At 50.1% G+C, this 15,265-nt stretch overlaps 2 protein-coding genes across 2 annotated transcripts in view; both read left to right on the forward strand.

The window, feature by feature from the left end:
• BEAN1 (brain expressed associated with NEDD4 1) overlaps positions 1-2,848 on the forward strand; it is a 52,874-nt gene extending 50,026 nt beyond the window's left edge. Inside the window, exon 5 of the mRNA XM_030956371.1 lies at positions 1,857-2,848. Within this exon, the coding sequence (XP_030812231.1) occupies positions 1,857-2,088 (232 nt within the window). The 3' untranslated portion in view covers positions 2,089-2,848. The remainder of the gene's footprint in view (positions 1-1,856) is intronic.
• A 4,946-nt stretch (positions 2,849-7,794) lies between these two features.
• On the forward strand, positions 7,795-14,667 carry LOC115908073. Its single transcript, XM_030956372.1, has 2 exons — positions 7,795-8,079; positions 10,499-14,667. Exons 1-2 carry the CDS (start codon positions 7,795-7,797, stop codon positions 11,984-11,986), a joined length of 1,773 nt encoding a protein of 590 aa, XP_030812232.1. The 3' UTR covers positions 11,987-14,667.
• The last annotated feature ends 598 nt before the right edge of the window (positions 14,668-15,265 follow it).

Below are 15,265 nucleotides of genomic sequence, written 5' to 3' on the forward strand. Positions count from 1 at the left end.
TACAAAGCTGAGCTGTGGTCCAGGAAAGGCATTAAATTAAACCCAAGGCAGAGGAATCGTTTGCAGATGATCAGGTGACAGCAGCAAGAAACAGTTCCCACTGTGCCCATTTCTCCTTTAGGTCAGTGACAGATTTCCCAGAAGCAGGAGACAGAGAAGCTTCTTCCCTTTTGTTCCTTGGCAGAAGGATTCCAAATTTTCCCCCTTGAAACTCCCATTGCTGTGGGCTTTTCTGAATGGAAACTTTTCCCCTGTGCTAACAGGCCCAGTAAGGGCTCTCTGTTAGCCTGATTAAATCAGTCAAAACCTGAGGAGAGATTTTAAATAAATTCACCCAGCTTTGGGTCAGCAAAATGTAAATGAAGTAAAGATGCAGCTCATAGGAATCTGCAAGAAGTGGCTGTTTCTTTACCCTCATGGAGCTCAAGGAGAGTGGAGGACATCAGGTCCTCAATCTCTGATCGAGGTCTAAGAACTTTTCAAAGACTACCATGTATGTTTGAAAGCTTTGGTGTGTTCAGAAGAGGCTGGAGTGGCATCTTTTCTACATACTGGAAAAAAACCACAATTCTACTTCCTAAAATGCTGGGACTTCTCTGAAATATCTAGCAGCCCTATTCAGGGTTTTCAGAACAGACTTGGGTTCTTAAATATTATTTTCTGATGGGGAAATTGAAATTTTCTAGTCTGAATTTAGAGCCATTGTCCAGATAAATATAAAAGTAAGATGAAATGGAGGTAAAAATAAAAACACCCATGGATATTTGAGTTTAGTTATGTAGCACTCTGCTTTCACTTTCTTACCCCTCCCTTCCCCAAGAATCATTTCCATGACCCAGACTGGGGTTTGGAGCTTGATTTAGCCTGGCAGTAACACAGGTACAGGGGCACAGTGTGGGCCTGCAGTCTGCTGAGAAGACACATGCTCAGCATCCCAATTTTCAGGAAATATCCCAGATCTTAATTGCTCTGCAGTTAGTATGGCTGAGGAAATAGGTTCTTAATTTGTCTGGCTCCAGCAGAAATGTTTTTCAGGTTCACTCAATAGAGAAAGGGTTTAAGGGCTTTTTGGTTGTTGGGGGGGGTGGTTTTGGTTGGTTGGTTGGTTGGTTTTTTGTTTGTGGTTTTTGTTTTGTTTTGTTTTGTTTTGTTTTTTATAGAAGACATTTCCTTCTTCAGGATTGGAGTTAAAATGATGCTGGAATGGGTAAACAGCAGCCACAAAGCAGGTCTAGCTTTTAAGATCATGATGTTGTGACTCTTTAGGGCTCTTGCCGGTAGCCAGGGAGCACAGAGCAGAGTGAGGAGGGAACAGACAGAACCACAGAACCTGGGTGCAGCCCATGGAAGCCCCAATCCACCTGCCCTGTCCCTGCTCTTTGGGAGAAGCACAAGGGGCACTGAGCCCATCCCAGAGTGAGCAGCCCCAGCGTGTGCAGGTGATGCAGCTCCCACCGCGGCTGCTGGCTGAGCTCCAGACACTGCAGCCAGGGCAGCACAGGGATGTCTGCTAGAGACTGCATCACCAGCTCTCCGTGCCTCATTTCACAACTGAAACAGCAGCACCACCTCCTCTGGCCCGGGCTTTTCTGACCTGCCTCTCGCAGGCAGGTGAGAGCGGGAATGAGCCCTGGCTGCACTGCACTTCTGGAGACTGCGCCTCTGGGATTGTCTCTCAGTGGTTTTAAATGCTATACTCTTGAGTGTCTGACATGGCAGGGTCAGCAAGGATGTGGGCTGAGGAGCAAAACACCAGACACTCGTTTTCTTCTCACTTTACTTGCCTCTGTTATGCTGAAGTAATGTACTGTGGCATTTTTTTCCGTGAATTTCATTCATTATTTTTTTTCTTTCAGCTACGATGAATGTGTGGGGCCAGGAGCAACACAAATATATATTCCCACAGATGATCCCCCCCCATATTCCCTGACGGACCCTTGCCAAAGAAATGAAATACCTGGAAACATCTGTAGCAGGCAGGAGGAGGAGGCAGCCCGTGCCGCAGGGAGGCTGCGGGAGCCCGGCTCGGCCCTGGCCGTCATCTCCCGCTGCGGGGGCGGCTCCGCCGTGCGGGACAGCGGCGTGTGAGCACAGCGTGTGTCCAGAGGGACAGCCAACGCCTCCGCTGGCCACCGGGCCCGCAGCGCCGCAGTGACAGCGGCTCTTCCTTCGCTTCTTCTGAAGAACTCAGACCAACAGAAGAATAAAAACCTCTGGAAGTTTTACCGATTTTATATCTTTAAACAGGGATACAGTGGGATCCCTGTGAATCCCAATGGGATTTTTTTTTACAGTGAATTTTGCAAGTTTATGTAAATTTCCCTGTTTGTGCTTCAAAGTGTTCCATGGCATCACACAGCATAAGAGCAGCAGAGACAAGCAGTGCATCTGACCTTTCTGAAGCATTGCAGAACCCATTGAAATTAGCCAGATAAATTAGGAAGATAAATGTTATCCAGTCAAGCCTACTTGTTGATTTTATGATACTTTGCATGTTTTAGAAGAGACGGAAAAAGAAGAGCCTTTTGTTGTCATTGTAGTGTCACTAGTACAGCTCATTCAGTGTATTGACAACAAAGCATTTTTAAATAACTCTTTGTCTGTGTGTTTCAGTAGGCAAAGCACTGCCTAAAAAAAAGAGTTTTATCAGTACCATGTAGATTTTTATCAGTACCATGTAGATTTTTATCAGTACCATGCAGCTCCCGGGCAGGAGCTGCGCATCCTTCCCGGCCCCGCTGTAGCCAGGGGAAGGCACAGCGATCCCAGGGGGTGCTGCAGGCCGGCTCCGCACACGGCTGCACTTCCAGGCACAGTCCCGGCTCTTTTCGCTCTGATTGTGAGTGTGCCCGGGTGAGCTCTGGGAGCTGTGTGAGCGCCGTGCAAACAGAGGCGCCGGGCTGGGCTCGGTAACAGAGCCTCAGGGGCCTCGGAGCGTTCCCAGCTGTAGAGAAGGGACCAGGATAAGGAACCCAAGAGTGAGGCCAGGACACTGGGCTGGCAGTCCGAGGGTCCCCAGCGGTGTGCCAGGGCAGTGGGAGCTCAGCTCAGGCACAGCAGGGCCGGGGCACAGCAGGGCCGGGGCACAGCAGCGCCTTGTCCCCAGCGCCTCCCCTGCACCAGCCCGGCCAGAGGGGACCGAGTGTGGCACCGAGGGGCTCCCAGAACGGGCAGTGGCCCTGGGGCGGGCAGGGCAGCGGGGACCCAGCCCCTCACGGGCACCCCTTGCTCCTTTTCCCCTCCCGGGAGCCGCTGGCCCAGCCCCAGGCACCTGCTGGGCCCAGCTCCCGGGGCTGGGGCTGCGTTTGAAGGACAGCGCATCCCCCGAGCCTCGGTCTGCTCCCCCGGGCTGGGCACGATCCACGGGTGGGACAGGAGGATCTGCTTCCCCCCTTCCTTTGTATGGCCCAGCAAAAAAAAAATGCTGCAAGATTCACACTAGGGGCCAGTCCTGACATCCAACAGCAGGCGGCCAAGGAGTTTTCTGTCTATTGCCTGAAACAAAACAGAGCTGGGATCCTGTTGTTCACTTCGGCCTGGAATGTCCTGTTCCTCATCTGAAATAGTCCCATTCCTTGTCTGAAATAGTCCCATTCCTTGTCTGAAATAATCCCATTCCTCATCTGAAATAGTCCCGTTCCTCATCTGAAAGCTTCTGTGTGTCTGGCCTAGGACACACAACCCACAGGAGAGGAAGGAGAGCTCAACCCTGTGCTTTCCTTGGGACTTTCCCCTAGAAAATTTCTTTGCTGTGTTGTTTTGAAATGTGTTACTGCAGGAAACGCACTCTACATTTTAAAGTAATTTTTAAGTTCTGTGTCTAATGGAAAACCCCAGGGTGAGTCTGGGTGCTGGCAGGAAGCAGAACTGGCTGCCAGCACATCAACAGCAGGGATGGAGCTCCAGCCAGCCCCTGGGGCACCCACAAGCCTGGGCTCCATCTGGGACCAGGGACAGGAGCCAAGGAGCTGTGGCAGGGGAGCAGAGTTATCACAGGCTCATCTCCAGGAAATTTCTTAGAGGCATTTTCACTAAAATACAAAAAAAAAAAAAAGTTTTTTACACAGAGAAAATGGACTTCATTTTCTATCCCCACTAAAGATATGTAAAGCTGAGTATAGTAAATATATAATGGTGTTTAAAAGGAAGCAGCGTCCAAATTATTAAAATTGCACTTGGATATTCTGTAAATACTAAATAATTTTCAACTGTAATCATCATTCAACACTCCAAAGATTGACACAATTATAATTAATACTTAGATGGGAAGTAATTATATGGTTCTTACTGCTATATAAATTATACCATTACTGAGTCATATGCACATGATGAGATATAAGGTAAGCATGCATTTTTTGCTAAGTAGATGACAGTAAATATGTATGTTGCTAAAATGAGACAATTCTTTTGCAGTTCAGCAAGATTTTCAATATTCTCAGTATACTATACCCAAAAGAACAAAAATTCACCATTTTGCACTGCAGAACTGCTGGCAGGCACTGCTAGAAGGTAAGGCTCTATTTCACATTTGTGTTTTTAACAGAGAGAACTGCTCCTCTCCATAAAGTTTTCATTTCAACAGTTTGGTGGTATGCAAAGCGCCATGCAATGAGAGAAACAACCCTCTTCCCCAGCTCAGAAGTGGCAGAGATGCACAGAAGTGCCCCAGTCAGGTTCACTGGCAGAGAGGGAAGCACAGGGAGCTCTGTGCAGAATGGGATTGGCTTCCAGGGCTGGCTCTGCCTGCAGCCCCTGCACGGCTGCTCGCCGGACAGGCTCTGCCTGCAGCCCCTAGCGCTCCTGCCCTCAGGCTCTGCCTGCAGCCCTGCACAGCTGCTCCTGCCCTGGGCCTTGCTGCATTCCGGCCTGCCTGCGCCCCTGCACGCTGCTCCTGCCCTGGGCTGGCTCTGCCTGCAGCCCCTGCACGGCTGCTCCTGCCCGGGCTGGCTCTGCCGCCTGGCGCCTGCCCTGGCACAGGGCTCTGCCTGCGCCCCTGCACCGCTGCTCCTGCCCTGGCACAGGGCTCTGCCTGCAGCCCCTGCACGGCTGCTCCTGCCCAGGGCTGGCTCTGCCTGCAGCCCCTGCACGGCTGCTCCTGCCCTGGCACAGGGCTCTGCCTGCAGCCCCTGCACGGCTGCTCCTGCCCTGGGCTGGCTCTGCCTGCAGCCCCTGCACGGCTGCTCCTGCCCTGGCACAGGGCTCTGCCTGCAGCCCCTGCACGGCTGCTCCTGCCCTGGCACAGGCACGGCCTGCTGGGGCTCTGCCTGCAGCCCCTGCACGGCTGCTCCTGCCCTGGAACAGGGCCAGGCTCTGGGACCTGCTCCCCTCGGGCTGCTCCTGGGGAGGGCTGGGCAATCAAGTGAACCCACAGCAGAAGGGAAAGGGGATTTTTCCCTGAAAGTGAAGCTCTGCCAAGTTACATGAGCAAGCTGCAGGCTCTTCTGCAGACAGGCACAGAGGGCTTTTCACATGTGGCAGACAAGTCCCTACCCTGTTACTAACGCTCAGTTTCTCTGCACGGTGGGAAACCCTTTGGTTTGGCTTTTCACCTTTTTAACAGAGATTTCCTGCCATTCCACCAACTCTGTATCTGTGATTTACAAAACAAGCTGACTTTAAGTAGACTTCTGATGAGAATGGGAGATTTACATATTACCTCATGGTAGCAATGCATTGGTAAAATTGTAGAAAACTAATCCAAGTCTTTCTTTCTTCCTTCAGTAACAGTGAAGTGTCCCTGGCACTGTGCTCTGGGTTTGGCAGCATTTCTCACACACATCTGCCTGCTCCCTCTGGTGGCATGGACCCTTCCATAAATTCCTGTCATCCTGTTATCACAGAATAATCCAAATCACCTCAGCTGTGCTGTCACACAGATGTGGGAGCCAGCCAGAACATCCACATCCAACTGTAGCATTTTTCTGAGTTCCCACTGAATACCTGGGTTTTGTGATTCATTACAAACATATATAACTAAATAACAAACTGTGAATTGAAGGCAGAGTGTGCTTCCTTCTGTGATATCTTACCACCATCACTTGCAGGAGTGGTTTAGTATTTTCTGCTCTTATTAATCTTTTCAACTGAGTGAAATCCAACAAAGCTGGGGCGGGGCGGAAGATTATAAATCCAGACAGACAGCACCAGACAGAAAAAAAATTAGCTGTAAAACACTACAGAGAGACATTTGCAGCTCTAAAGCTGCTCCAAGAGCTTCCGATGCCACTACTGCTGGTGTTGAAATTCATTGTAATGATGCAGTAAGGACATGCTTTCATTTCTTGAAAATATTGCAGATCTTGGATAAATCTCAGCAAAGTTGGCAGAGTGATGTTGCTCTTGAGAAATTCATCTCCTGCTATCAGATATTATCCTAAACCGTTGCATAATTCTAACACCAGTGCTAAAACCCAGGCTTAACACAGGCCTTTGCTTGTTACATGGGTGAAATCAGAAAGAAAACTGGACATACTATTTCTTGCTACATGATAACAACCCTGTATTTCTGTAGTCCCCTCTTCTGCTTCAATTTTTAGTATACTGATCTTATACAGAACTTTAGTAAAGAACACACACGTATTTGGGTTGGCTTCCATGCTTTTTATTTTACATCTCTGGGACCACTCACGACTGAGCAGCTGCTGAGGAAACAACTCTGTGCTTCAGTCCCTTACATTTGGATTTTACCTTTGTCAGAGGCCACAGGAACAAGCACTGGAGCAGTCAGATCCCTCTTGCTCTGGGGGACAAGTCAGTGTCCAAGCTCAGGAAGGGCAGAGTCAAATTACTGAAGTCAGGACACTGAACATGACAACATATCACCAAGGAAAAATATGAAAATGGCAAAATAGGAATTATAGGCCAATCACCCCAGAAATATTCAAACAGATCATTTTTTAGCACAGCAGGGTGAGTAAAGATATATTTCCTGAATGGAAACCACATCCAACTGATCTAAGTGGTCTTGGTACAGTCCGACAAATGATTCCCTTCCTTACCCTACAGAAATAATTTCTACGTGAAATTATGGCCATAGACTTCTGTGAAATAAAATAATAATCATTATATGAGAGAATATTTATCAATTTGTGAAGTCATACAGAAGCACAAAGTCATGGTGGCCACAGGTGGTGACTTGAAAATTCAGATTCCAAAAGTCAAGGTTAGAAAAGCACCTGGATCACGGGTGTGTCCCAGCTGCTGGATCCAGCCTCCCTTTAACCCCAGGGCAGGGCAGTTCTCAGCCCACAACACAGATCTCATTTACCCCCAGGGCAGGGCAGTTCTCACCCCAGGGCAGGCACAAACCTCTCGCAGCCAGAGACATGACCAGCAGCGAGGGGTCTGAGGGCTAATCAACACAGAAGTTATATCATTTGTGACCAATGACTGCCGATACCTCTGTCAAAATGTGCAGTGTAAACTTTTGATGTTCAGGGAGCTTTTGGTGGGTCACCAGGAGCTCCCTCCTTCGTGCAAACCAGGTTAGAGTACAGAAACACCGCCCGGCGGCGTCAGACTTGGCGCGGCGCACTGGGGAGCCAACGACATCCCGGGACATTCCCGGGACATTCCCTTCCCCTCACCGCACCGCCCTCACGCCCCTGTCGCGACAAGCCCCGCCCCGCCCCGCGCGCCGCCCGAGCCCTCACCGCCCTCCCGCCTTTCACTTTCGATTCGCGTGGCTCCGCCCCCCCCGCCCTGACTGACAGGCGGGAGAACCAATGGCCGCCCGGCGAGCGGGCGGTGCCGGGCAATGGCGGCGCGGGGCGGGCCGCAGGGCGGGCTGGCGCCATGGCGGAGCCGGCGCTGCTGAGGGAGTACGTGTCGCACCTGGCGGCCCGCGCGGCGCAGGGACAGCTCGCGGCCTGCGCTGACCCCGCGCTCAAGGCCCGGGCGCGGCGGCTGCTGGGCCCGGGGCGCCGCGGGGCCCTGGACGTGCGCGACGTGGCCGAGCGCTGCCGGCGGGCGCGGGGCGGCCGCGCCCTGCTCGACCTGCTTAAGGCGCTGGAGCTGCTGGAGCTGCTCTGCGTCAACCTCCTGCTGTGCCCCTGGCGCCGGGAGATCCGCTCCCTCAAGGTACCGCACTGCCGCCCGACCCCGGGGTACGAGGCCGCTTCACCGGCCGGGGCTTGGCAGCGGCACCGGGACGTGAGAGCGGGGTCAGGGCACATCCTGCTCGGGATAGGGAGCGGGGCCAGGGGCACATCCAGCTCGGGGCAGGGAGCGGGGCCAGGGCACATCCAGCTCGGGATAGGGAGCGGGGCCAGGGCACATCCAGCTCGGGGCAGGGAGCGGGGTCAGGGCACATCCAGCTCGGGATAGGGAGCGGGGCCAGGGCACATCCAGCTCGGGGCAGGGAGCGGGGCCAGGGCACATCCAGCTCGGGATAGGGAGCGGGGCCAGAGGCACATCCAGCTCGGGATAGGGAGCGGGGCCAGGGGCACATCCAGCTCGGGGCAGGGAGTGGGGTCAGGGCACATCCAGCTCGGGGTAGGGAGCGGGGCCAGGGCACATCCAGCTCGGGGCAGGGAACGGGGCCAGGGCACATCCAGCTCGGGGCAGAGAGCCCAGCACGGTGCACGGCTGCTCAGAGGCGTTCATTGGCCTTCACTGGCCTTGTCCTCGCTGAGGCCCCGAGTGCTGAGCAGCTGCGGGGATCGGGAGCGGAGCCCCTCGTAGTGGTGAGGCAGCAAGGAAGGTGAAGGGTACCCCGCAAGGTTTTGCCTTTCATCACATTAAGCTGTGAGCAGAATGTGCAGATAAGCAGGGGTGGTTTTGGCCGTGGCCATCTGCAGTGGCTCGGTGCCACAGGCCAGGTGAGCCAGTGCCTCTCTGGTCCCTGATCCCAGCTCAGGCTGGTGCAGCAGGCAGGGACAGCCCCTTGGAAGGAGGAAATGCTGCTGCTTTTTGCAGCAGGGTGGTCACGGTTACCCCACTTCTCCAGCACACTGAGCACGTCTCGTTGCCCAGAAGACACAGGCATTTTCACACATCCCAATTTTAAACAGACTCCCCAGACACCCAAATGCAAACTTACTGCCCTTGCTTTGGCAACAGGTGCTGGTGAGAAAAAGTCATTTCTTTGATTCTCCTGCACTTAGGTCTCACCTGTGGATTTTCAAGCAGCTGTAAATTCCTGTTCTTTTCATTCATCTCCCTAAAATAGGGCAAAGCATAAGATAGTCAGGTCTACACTTAGCGGGTTCAGTTTTCCTGACACACAGATCCTGGGCTGCGTTAAAATTAAACTTTGAAGACCACTGTGGGCAACCCAAAATGTAAGACAGCCTGCTGCAGGCCTGAAATAATTCTACCACAAGGCACAAGTTGGAGAACAACCAGTACCTTGTGCATGTAGAGATTTGATTAAAAGCTACTGAAATACATGGAATAGTATTTCCCATGTCCTGCCCCTCACCTGCTCTGATGTCCCTGCAGTGCCTGCAGCTGCTCCCCCTCCAGAAGGAACAGAAGGTGGGAAGTGCAGGGCACTGTTAACAGATTTATCTGAGGATTACACTGTGGCCATTCTGGGGGTCAGTTTTGTTCTCCTGAATCTCCTGTTTGTGACACCAGTGCTCAGGGCTCAGCCTTGGTCTGGCCCAAGCTGAGCAGCCCAAAAACAAGGTACCCCACTCCTGGAAAGCCTGGCTTTGCATTCCCACCTGTGTTCTGTTCTGGCTGGCCAGGAGTTGGTCACGCCCAGCTCAGAACAGTCTCTCCTGTCACAGGGTTTCAGACAAAACCAAAAACCACTTCCATGTTACAGTCTAGGCCTCGTGCCTGGGGTAGCTCTAAAACCAAGCAAACATTGAACAGTTTTTTAAGTTGCTGCACAGCAGCAGCATTTTATTGGTGTTTTGGAGACAGCTTGTGCAAAGAGAGGTGTTTGAACAATACTTCTGTTAGAATAGTCTCTCTTCAGAAAGCTGCTTTTAAAAAATGGCAGTCTAATTCAAGGGTAGCAAAGTTCACAGCAGGAGTCTGAACCATGGAAAAAGAAAATGTTACAGACTTGTCCCCAGTTCAGAAATGGGATTCACAGTGAGTGCATCCTGTCTTTTTCTTTAGGAAAAGACCTTAGTGATTCATTCTATGAATCTCTGTTTGTTTAAAAAGCTTAGGTTCAGTAGAACACAAAAGGTTTATTTCTGAGTTTCTCTAGTTGGACTAAAATGATTTCCTTATTCTCTTCCTTTTTGCCTTTTTGAATACTGGTACTCTTAGCCAAGACCCCAGCAGGTTTAAACTGGCACAGCTTCACTGGACCTGATGTGCTGTAGCAGAGCCACAATGCTCGAGAGGCTGCCAGAACAGTGCTGCTAGAAAAGGCTCGCTCACTGCAATTCAAAACTCAGACTTGGAGAACACAGCTTTTTGAAGCTGTAAGCAAGCCTTGAAGTATTTTTGATCTTTAGGAAATCAGCTGTTTCACATTTCCCTGCACCGTTTCCCCCAGTGTTCATCAGCTTTTCCATGTTGTGTTCTGTTCCAGACCTTCACTGGGAGTTTTGTCTACTACATCCAGCCAGTGCTCCCAGAGGACATTGTCAAAGCAGTCCTGGAGAAAATAGGCTATGTTGCAACTACAGCAACAGAGTTTTCACTTGTCAAAAAGAGAAACAATGAGGAAACAAAGCAGACTGCATTTGAGATATTCCTGGCAAGAATCGAGTGTGAGGCCATCCTGGAGATGACAAATGAAGAAGCACATGGCAGTTTGGAGAAGAGCCTGCAGCAGAGACCACAAACACGTCGGCATCGAGGAGAGGAGGATGAGGAGCATCGCACGCCCCAGAGAGGAGACACTGAAAGCCCGGGAAATGAAGGGAGCAGTGAGACACCTTTGTGCCTTGCCCCCCAGCAGAAGGGTTCAGTTCCCTGTGCTGCATCCTTTGGAGCTGCTGGGAATGTGAGGCTCACAGGGGCTGTGGCTCAGTCAGCAGCTGCTGCATCCCCCAGCAGCCCCCAGCAGCACCAGAGGCAAAGCATCGACCCCGCGCACCTGCCGGGCAAGGGCTGCGACAGCGAGGACTTCCTGATCCAATACAGTGACATTGTCATAGCACAAACACCCATCTTCAGCGAGAGCCTCTCTCCAAAGGCTTTGGGGAAGGAGCCAAGAGCCAGGCTGAGTGAGGAGCGTGCCTTGGCAGGGGCTGCAGAGCTGGCTGCACGGGCGCTGGGGCCTGCACCTCTGTCCCCGGGAGCCAGCGGCCCCCCAGCCTTTGCCATGTTTGCTGACAGCTCCTGTGACAGCAAAACCACCTTGGAGTTTGAAGCTCCAGGAGTCCCAGAAGGATCAATTGAAGCAGAAATTAATGATGCCATAAATTGCATAGACCCAGCCCCTGGTGATGAGCCCACTGAGCTGAAGTCTCTGCCCTACAAGGACTTTGCCTCTGCCCAAAACTGCAGGGTCCCTAGGGAAGAGGACGTTTGTGAGCTGTCTTTAACCTTCACAGAACTGCAGATCAAGGATGCTCAGGAAGAACTTATGTATCCAATAGAGGAAAGTGGCCAGCCTGAGGCAGTGGCCTATGCAGGATCAAGTGACAGGCACGTTAGAGAATTCAGTTGCTCCCAAATAAAACATACATACCTGACTGATGCTGACCTGCACAAGACAGCAGCATCACACCCTGAGCCACCTTCAGGTCTGTGCTGTACTGCTGGGCACACAGCGGATGCCACTGCTGGTTCTGACAGCAAGAGACTGTTCATGGATCCTGCTAAGGGACACCCAGCTTCTGAGTGCTTCAGGCACATCAGAGAGCCCCCCAACCTCACCTACATCCCCCCCCAGAGCATCGATGTGCAGCCCTCACATGGGGGCAGGAGGGCCCTGGGGCAGCCTGCAGGTGACTCTGCTGGAGGCAGGGAAGGGAAGCTGGAGCACTGCAATTCCCAGGAGCCTGAGAGCCAGGAGCCTTATGTCATCATTGACAGAACGGAGCAGGCAGCACTGAGCCATCACACCTGAGTCTGTAGTGCTTTATAGTCATCCCCTGGGGGACTGTCCTCTCACCTGTGGCCTCGATCCTGTTGTCAGGGAGATGATCAGCTCTGTCACAACAGTTCTAACAAAACCCAAACCACATCCCTGCCTTGGGACAGTAAATAGCAGCAGTTACACAAATTCCTAATGGTTCCTTTCGCAAGGAAACCTGAATGGTCACCTTTTTAAAGGGTAGGCAAACTTCTCTAAATTTAAATCCATTTAATTCATCAGTCAGATTCCTTCTGGCTGTTCTTAATGCCAGACAGGTTCCTTCAGCTGGGCATCCTACTTCTCTTTTTTCCCTTCACAGACCTATTCCTGGAATACTCTTCCAGTATTCCAGGTAAATTCTGCTAAACTGGAAGAAGTTTAGAAATGCCTTACTGGACTGTACTCCTTAACTCTCTGCATTCCTTTGAAGCTGTGTCTGACTAATCTTCCTCCTGACTTCAGTTGAAAACAGGTTTAGAAAGTTTGATAACATTCCTTTAGCTTTAAAGAGGGAAACAGCTCTGTGAACACTTGGTTTTGTAGAGGCACTGACTTGTGTCATAGGTTTTATAGCTAACCAATATATAATAACCTTTTGTTACCAAAGTATTTTGTGGCCACCACCACAATTTCCAAGAGAAGCCTTGAGCACTGTAACTGTTCACTGCCACCAGCAGAGAGGTCCAGCTACAGCTGCCATTTCCCTTGCCCCTGCTCCTGACACTTAATTCTGCACAGAATTTTTCTGCAGGCCAGTTCATCTCACTAAAATGAAGAGGAAAAAAAATCTCATTCTTCACCATTTTAATGGCAGGAAAAAAATCTGCTCAGAGAAGGATCCCAGTGAGCAGCAGAGGCAGGATCAGGGATATCCTGCAGGTGGGAGTGCTGTGTGGAAAGCTCAGGATCAGCTGGAAGCTGGGATCCCAGCACTGAGAGCCTGTGTCACACACAGCTCTGAACTCATTTAGGAAAGCACACTGCTGCTGTGCTTAGGCACAGTCTGCAGTGCTGTTTGTACAAATACCTCCAGGGGATGTCAGAGGGTGGTGCCCAGCAGCAGGACAGAGAGCAATGGCCATAAGCTAAACCACAAAAAATTTCACCCCAACATGAGGAAGAACTTGTTTTCCTGGAGGGGGCAGAGTCCTGGAGCTGATGCCCAGGGAGGCTGTGGAATCTCCCTCTGGGACATTCCAAACCTACCTGGATATGTTCCTGTGTCACCTGCTCTAGGTGACCCTGCCTGGACAGGGCTTGCACTGGGTGACCTCCAGAGCTCCCTTCCAGCCCTAAAAATTCTGGGATTCTATGATACACTTGTTACCTAGAAAGACACTTCAATACTGCTTCAAGTAGCTTTTTCAGTAGCACTGAAATGTGTGCTGGTTTGGGCTGGGGTGGAGTTAATTTTCTTCACAGTGGCTAATATGGAGCTCAGTTCTAAATGCTAAAAAATGCCTTTCATGTACAGTTAAAATATTAGCTGAAACTAATTTTGTATTAATTGCTTATAATTGACTTTCCCAGAAAAAAATCAGAGGAGCACACATGGATTAGACTAGAAAAACCTCAGGAACTAAAACATAAAAGATTTGCTTTTTGAAGAACTAATGGTTGAAACTCTGTCATCCCCTGATTCCAGCAGTGTAGGAGAAACAGAATTTGCTCAAGGTAACACCAGGGGACAGGACTGCCTCAGCTCTGGGTGTGCTGTGAGAAATGGGTGTTAGGAACAAACAGCGTTCACAGGGCTGGGTCCTGACAAGGAACAGTGGCAACCTTTGGGTGTAAGATTCTCTGTACTAAACCATAAAGTGACATTTTCTGTGCTGTGCAAAATGTACGTCCATAGTGAAATTAGAATTAAGAACAAACTGCAGATGACTGAGCTTCAAACATATAGAACCATTTCCAAAGAAATTGTTCTTTTGGACTCTTAGAGAAGTAAAAGTTTTGAAAGGTTAACAGAAGGTATCAAGAATAGCTGGTACCCCCCTACAAAGAAGCTGCAAGAAGTAAGATAATTATTTAGCATACAAAATCTTACTTTTAAGCTAGAATTTTAAAAGTTTACATCAGAGCAGTAGAATGGCATTCCTGGAATCACAAGCTTGAGTACCAGCTTAGTACTTCACTGGGAAATGCTCTCTCTGTGCACTTACTAAGTTGCATTTAGAACTTATATTATTTAGAAAAGAAGCAGCTGATCAGATGGGAATTACTGGACAGGAGCTGCAGTCCCTGACTGGGTGTGGTTCTTCCGGTGCAGTGGGTTTTAGGCAAACCACAGCCCTACAAAAGCAGCACCAGCAGATAGTGTTGAAAAGCTACATAACTGAATGTTTCTATCCTGCACAAAGTGCCTGCCAAATGTCTGTACAAAGTGATCAAAGTGCTGTTGAAGCCTTGCTTGTTCCACCTAAACCAACCAAAACCAGTAGGGGAAAAATACATTCTGTACCTGTGGGATCATTCCCCTAAAACTGCCCAGAAAATCAATGTGAGAGCAGTCTGAGTGCTGCAGTGAAAGGATTCCCTTGAGGGCAGCACTCAGAAGGTAAAGCACAAGTGAAGGGCAGCTCAGCACTTCCTTTGACAGGTCCAAGAATGAAACCCCCACTGGTTTTCTCTACTCTCCAAGTACTTACAGGTCATAATAAACTGATCATAAACCCAAAAAACCCACCTGTGTTTTTCTTTATAAAAAGAAGTAAAATCAAAGAATGCAAACCAGTTAAGAAATCAAATAATTCTAGGATGTTTTTAGAAACATTTGAAAAGAATAATAAACAGTCCCATGCACCCTGTGTTTTCACTGTTCCTCAGCTCAGCCAGAGCACGGCTGGGGTTCTCATGAACACAAATAAAATAAGCTCTCTATAAAAAGCTAGCTGAAAAAGACCCTCAGGGCCAGTCTGCAATCACTTACAAAAACTCTGGGTTTTTAAAATTTTTTTGCACTGAATTCAGTGGGATTACTAGTGCACAGTTCTCTTCAGAACTAAGCTATATTGTGAGCAGAAAGAACTTCCTGGATTCAATGAAGTTGCATTAATGTGGGCAGGATTAGAGCAAAACACCATTTCAAACTGGCAAGATCTGCTTAACAAAGCTACTTTAACTAGATGCACTTCATTTGCTGCCTCTAATAATAAAATAATGAACATCCCACCTGTGGTATGAAGTGTGTAAACCCTGGGGCAGGAAGGAGTCAGTGTCTTGCTGTGCCTCAGGCACCTGAAGGCCACTCTGGAAAGGGGAACAAAG

The sequence above is a fragment of the Camarhynchus parvulus genome, chromosome 11 (assembly GCF_901933205.1).
Source record: "Camarhynchus parvulus chromosome 11, STF_HiC, whole genome shotgun sequence".
NCBI classification, from domain to species: Eukaryota; Metazoa; Chordata; class Aves; order Passeriformes; family Thraupidae; genus Camarhynchus; species Camarhynchus parvulus.

What these genes read in the sequence shown, in the direction of transcription:
- LOC115908073 (XM_030956372.1), top strand. Translation starts at nt 7,795, where the DNA reads ATGGCGGAGCCGGCGCTGCTGAGGGAGTACGTGTCGCACCTGGCGGCC. An exon ending in GGGAGATCCGCTCCCTCAAG is followed by an intron (nt 8,080 to 10,498) that starts GTACCGCACTGC and finishes GTTCTGTTCCAG; the next exon opens with ACCTTCACTGGGAGTTTTGT.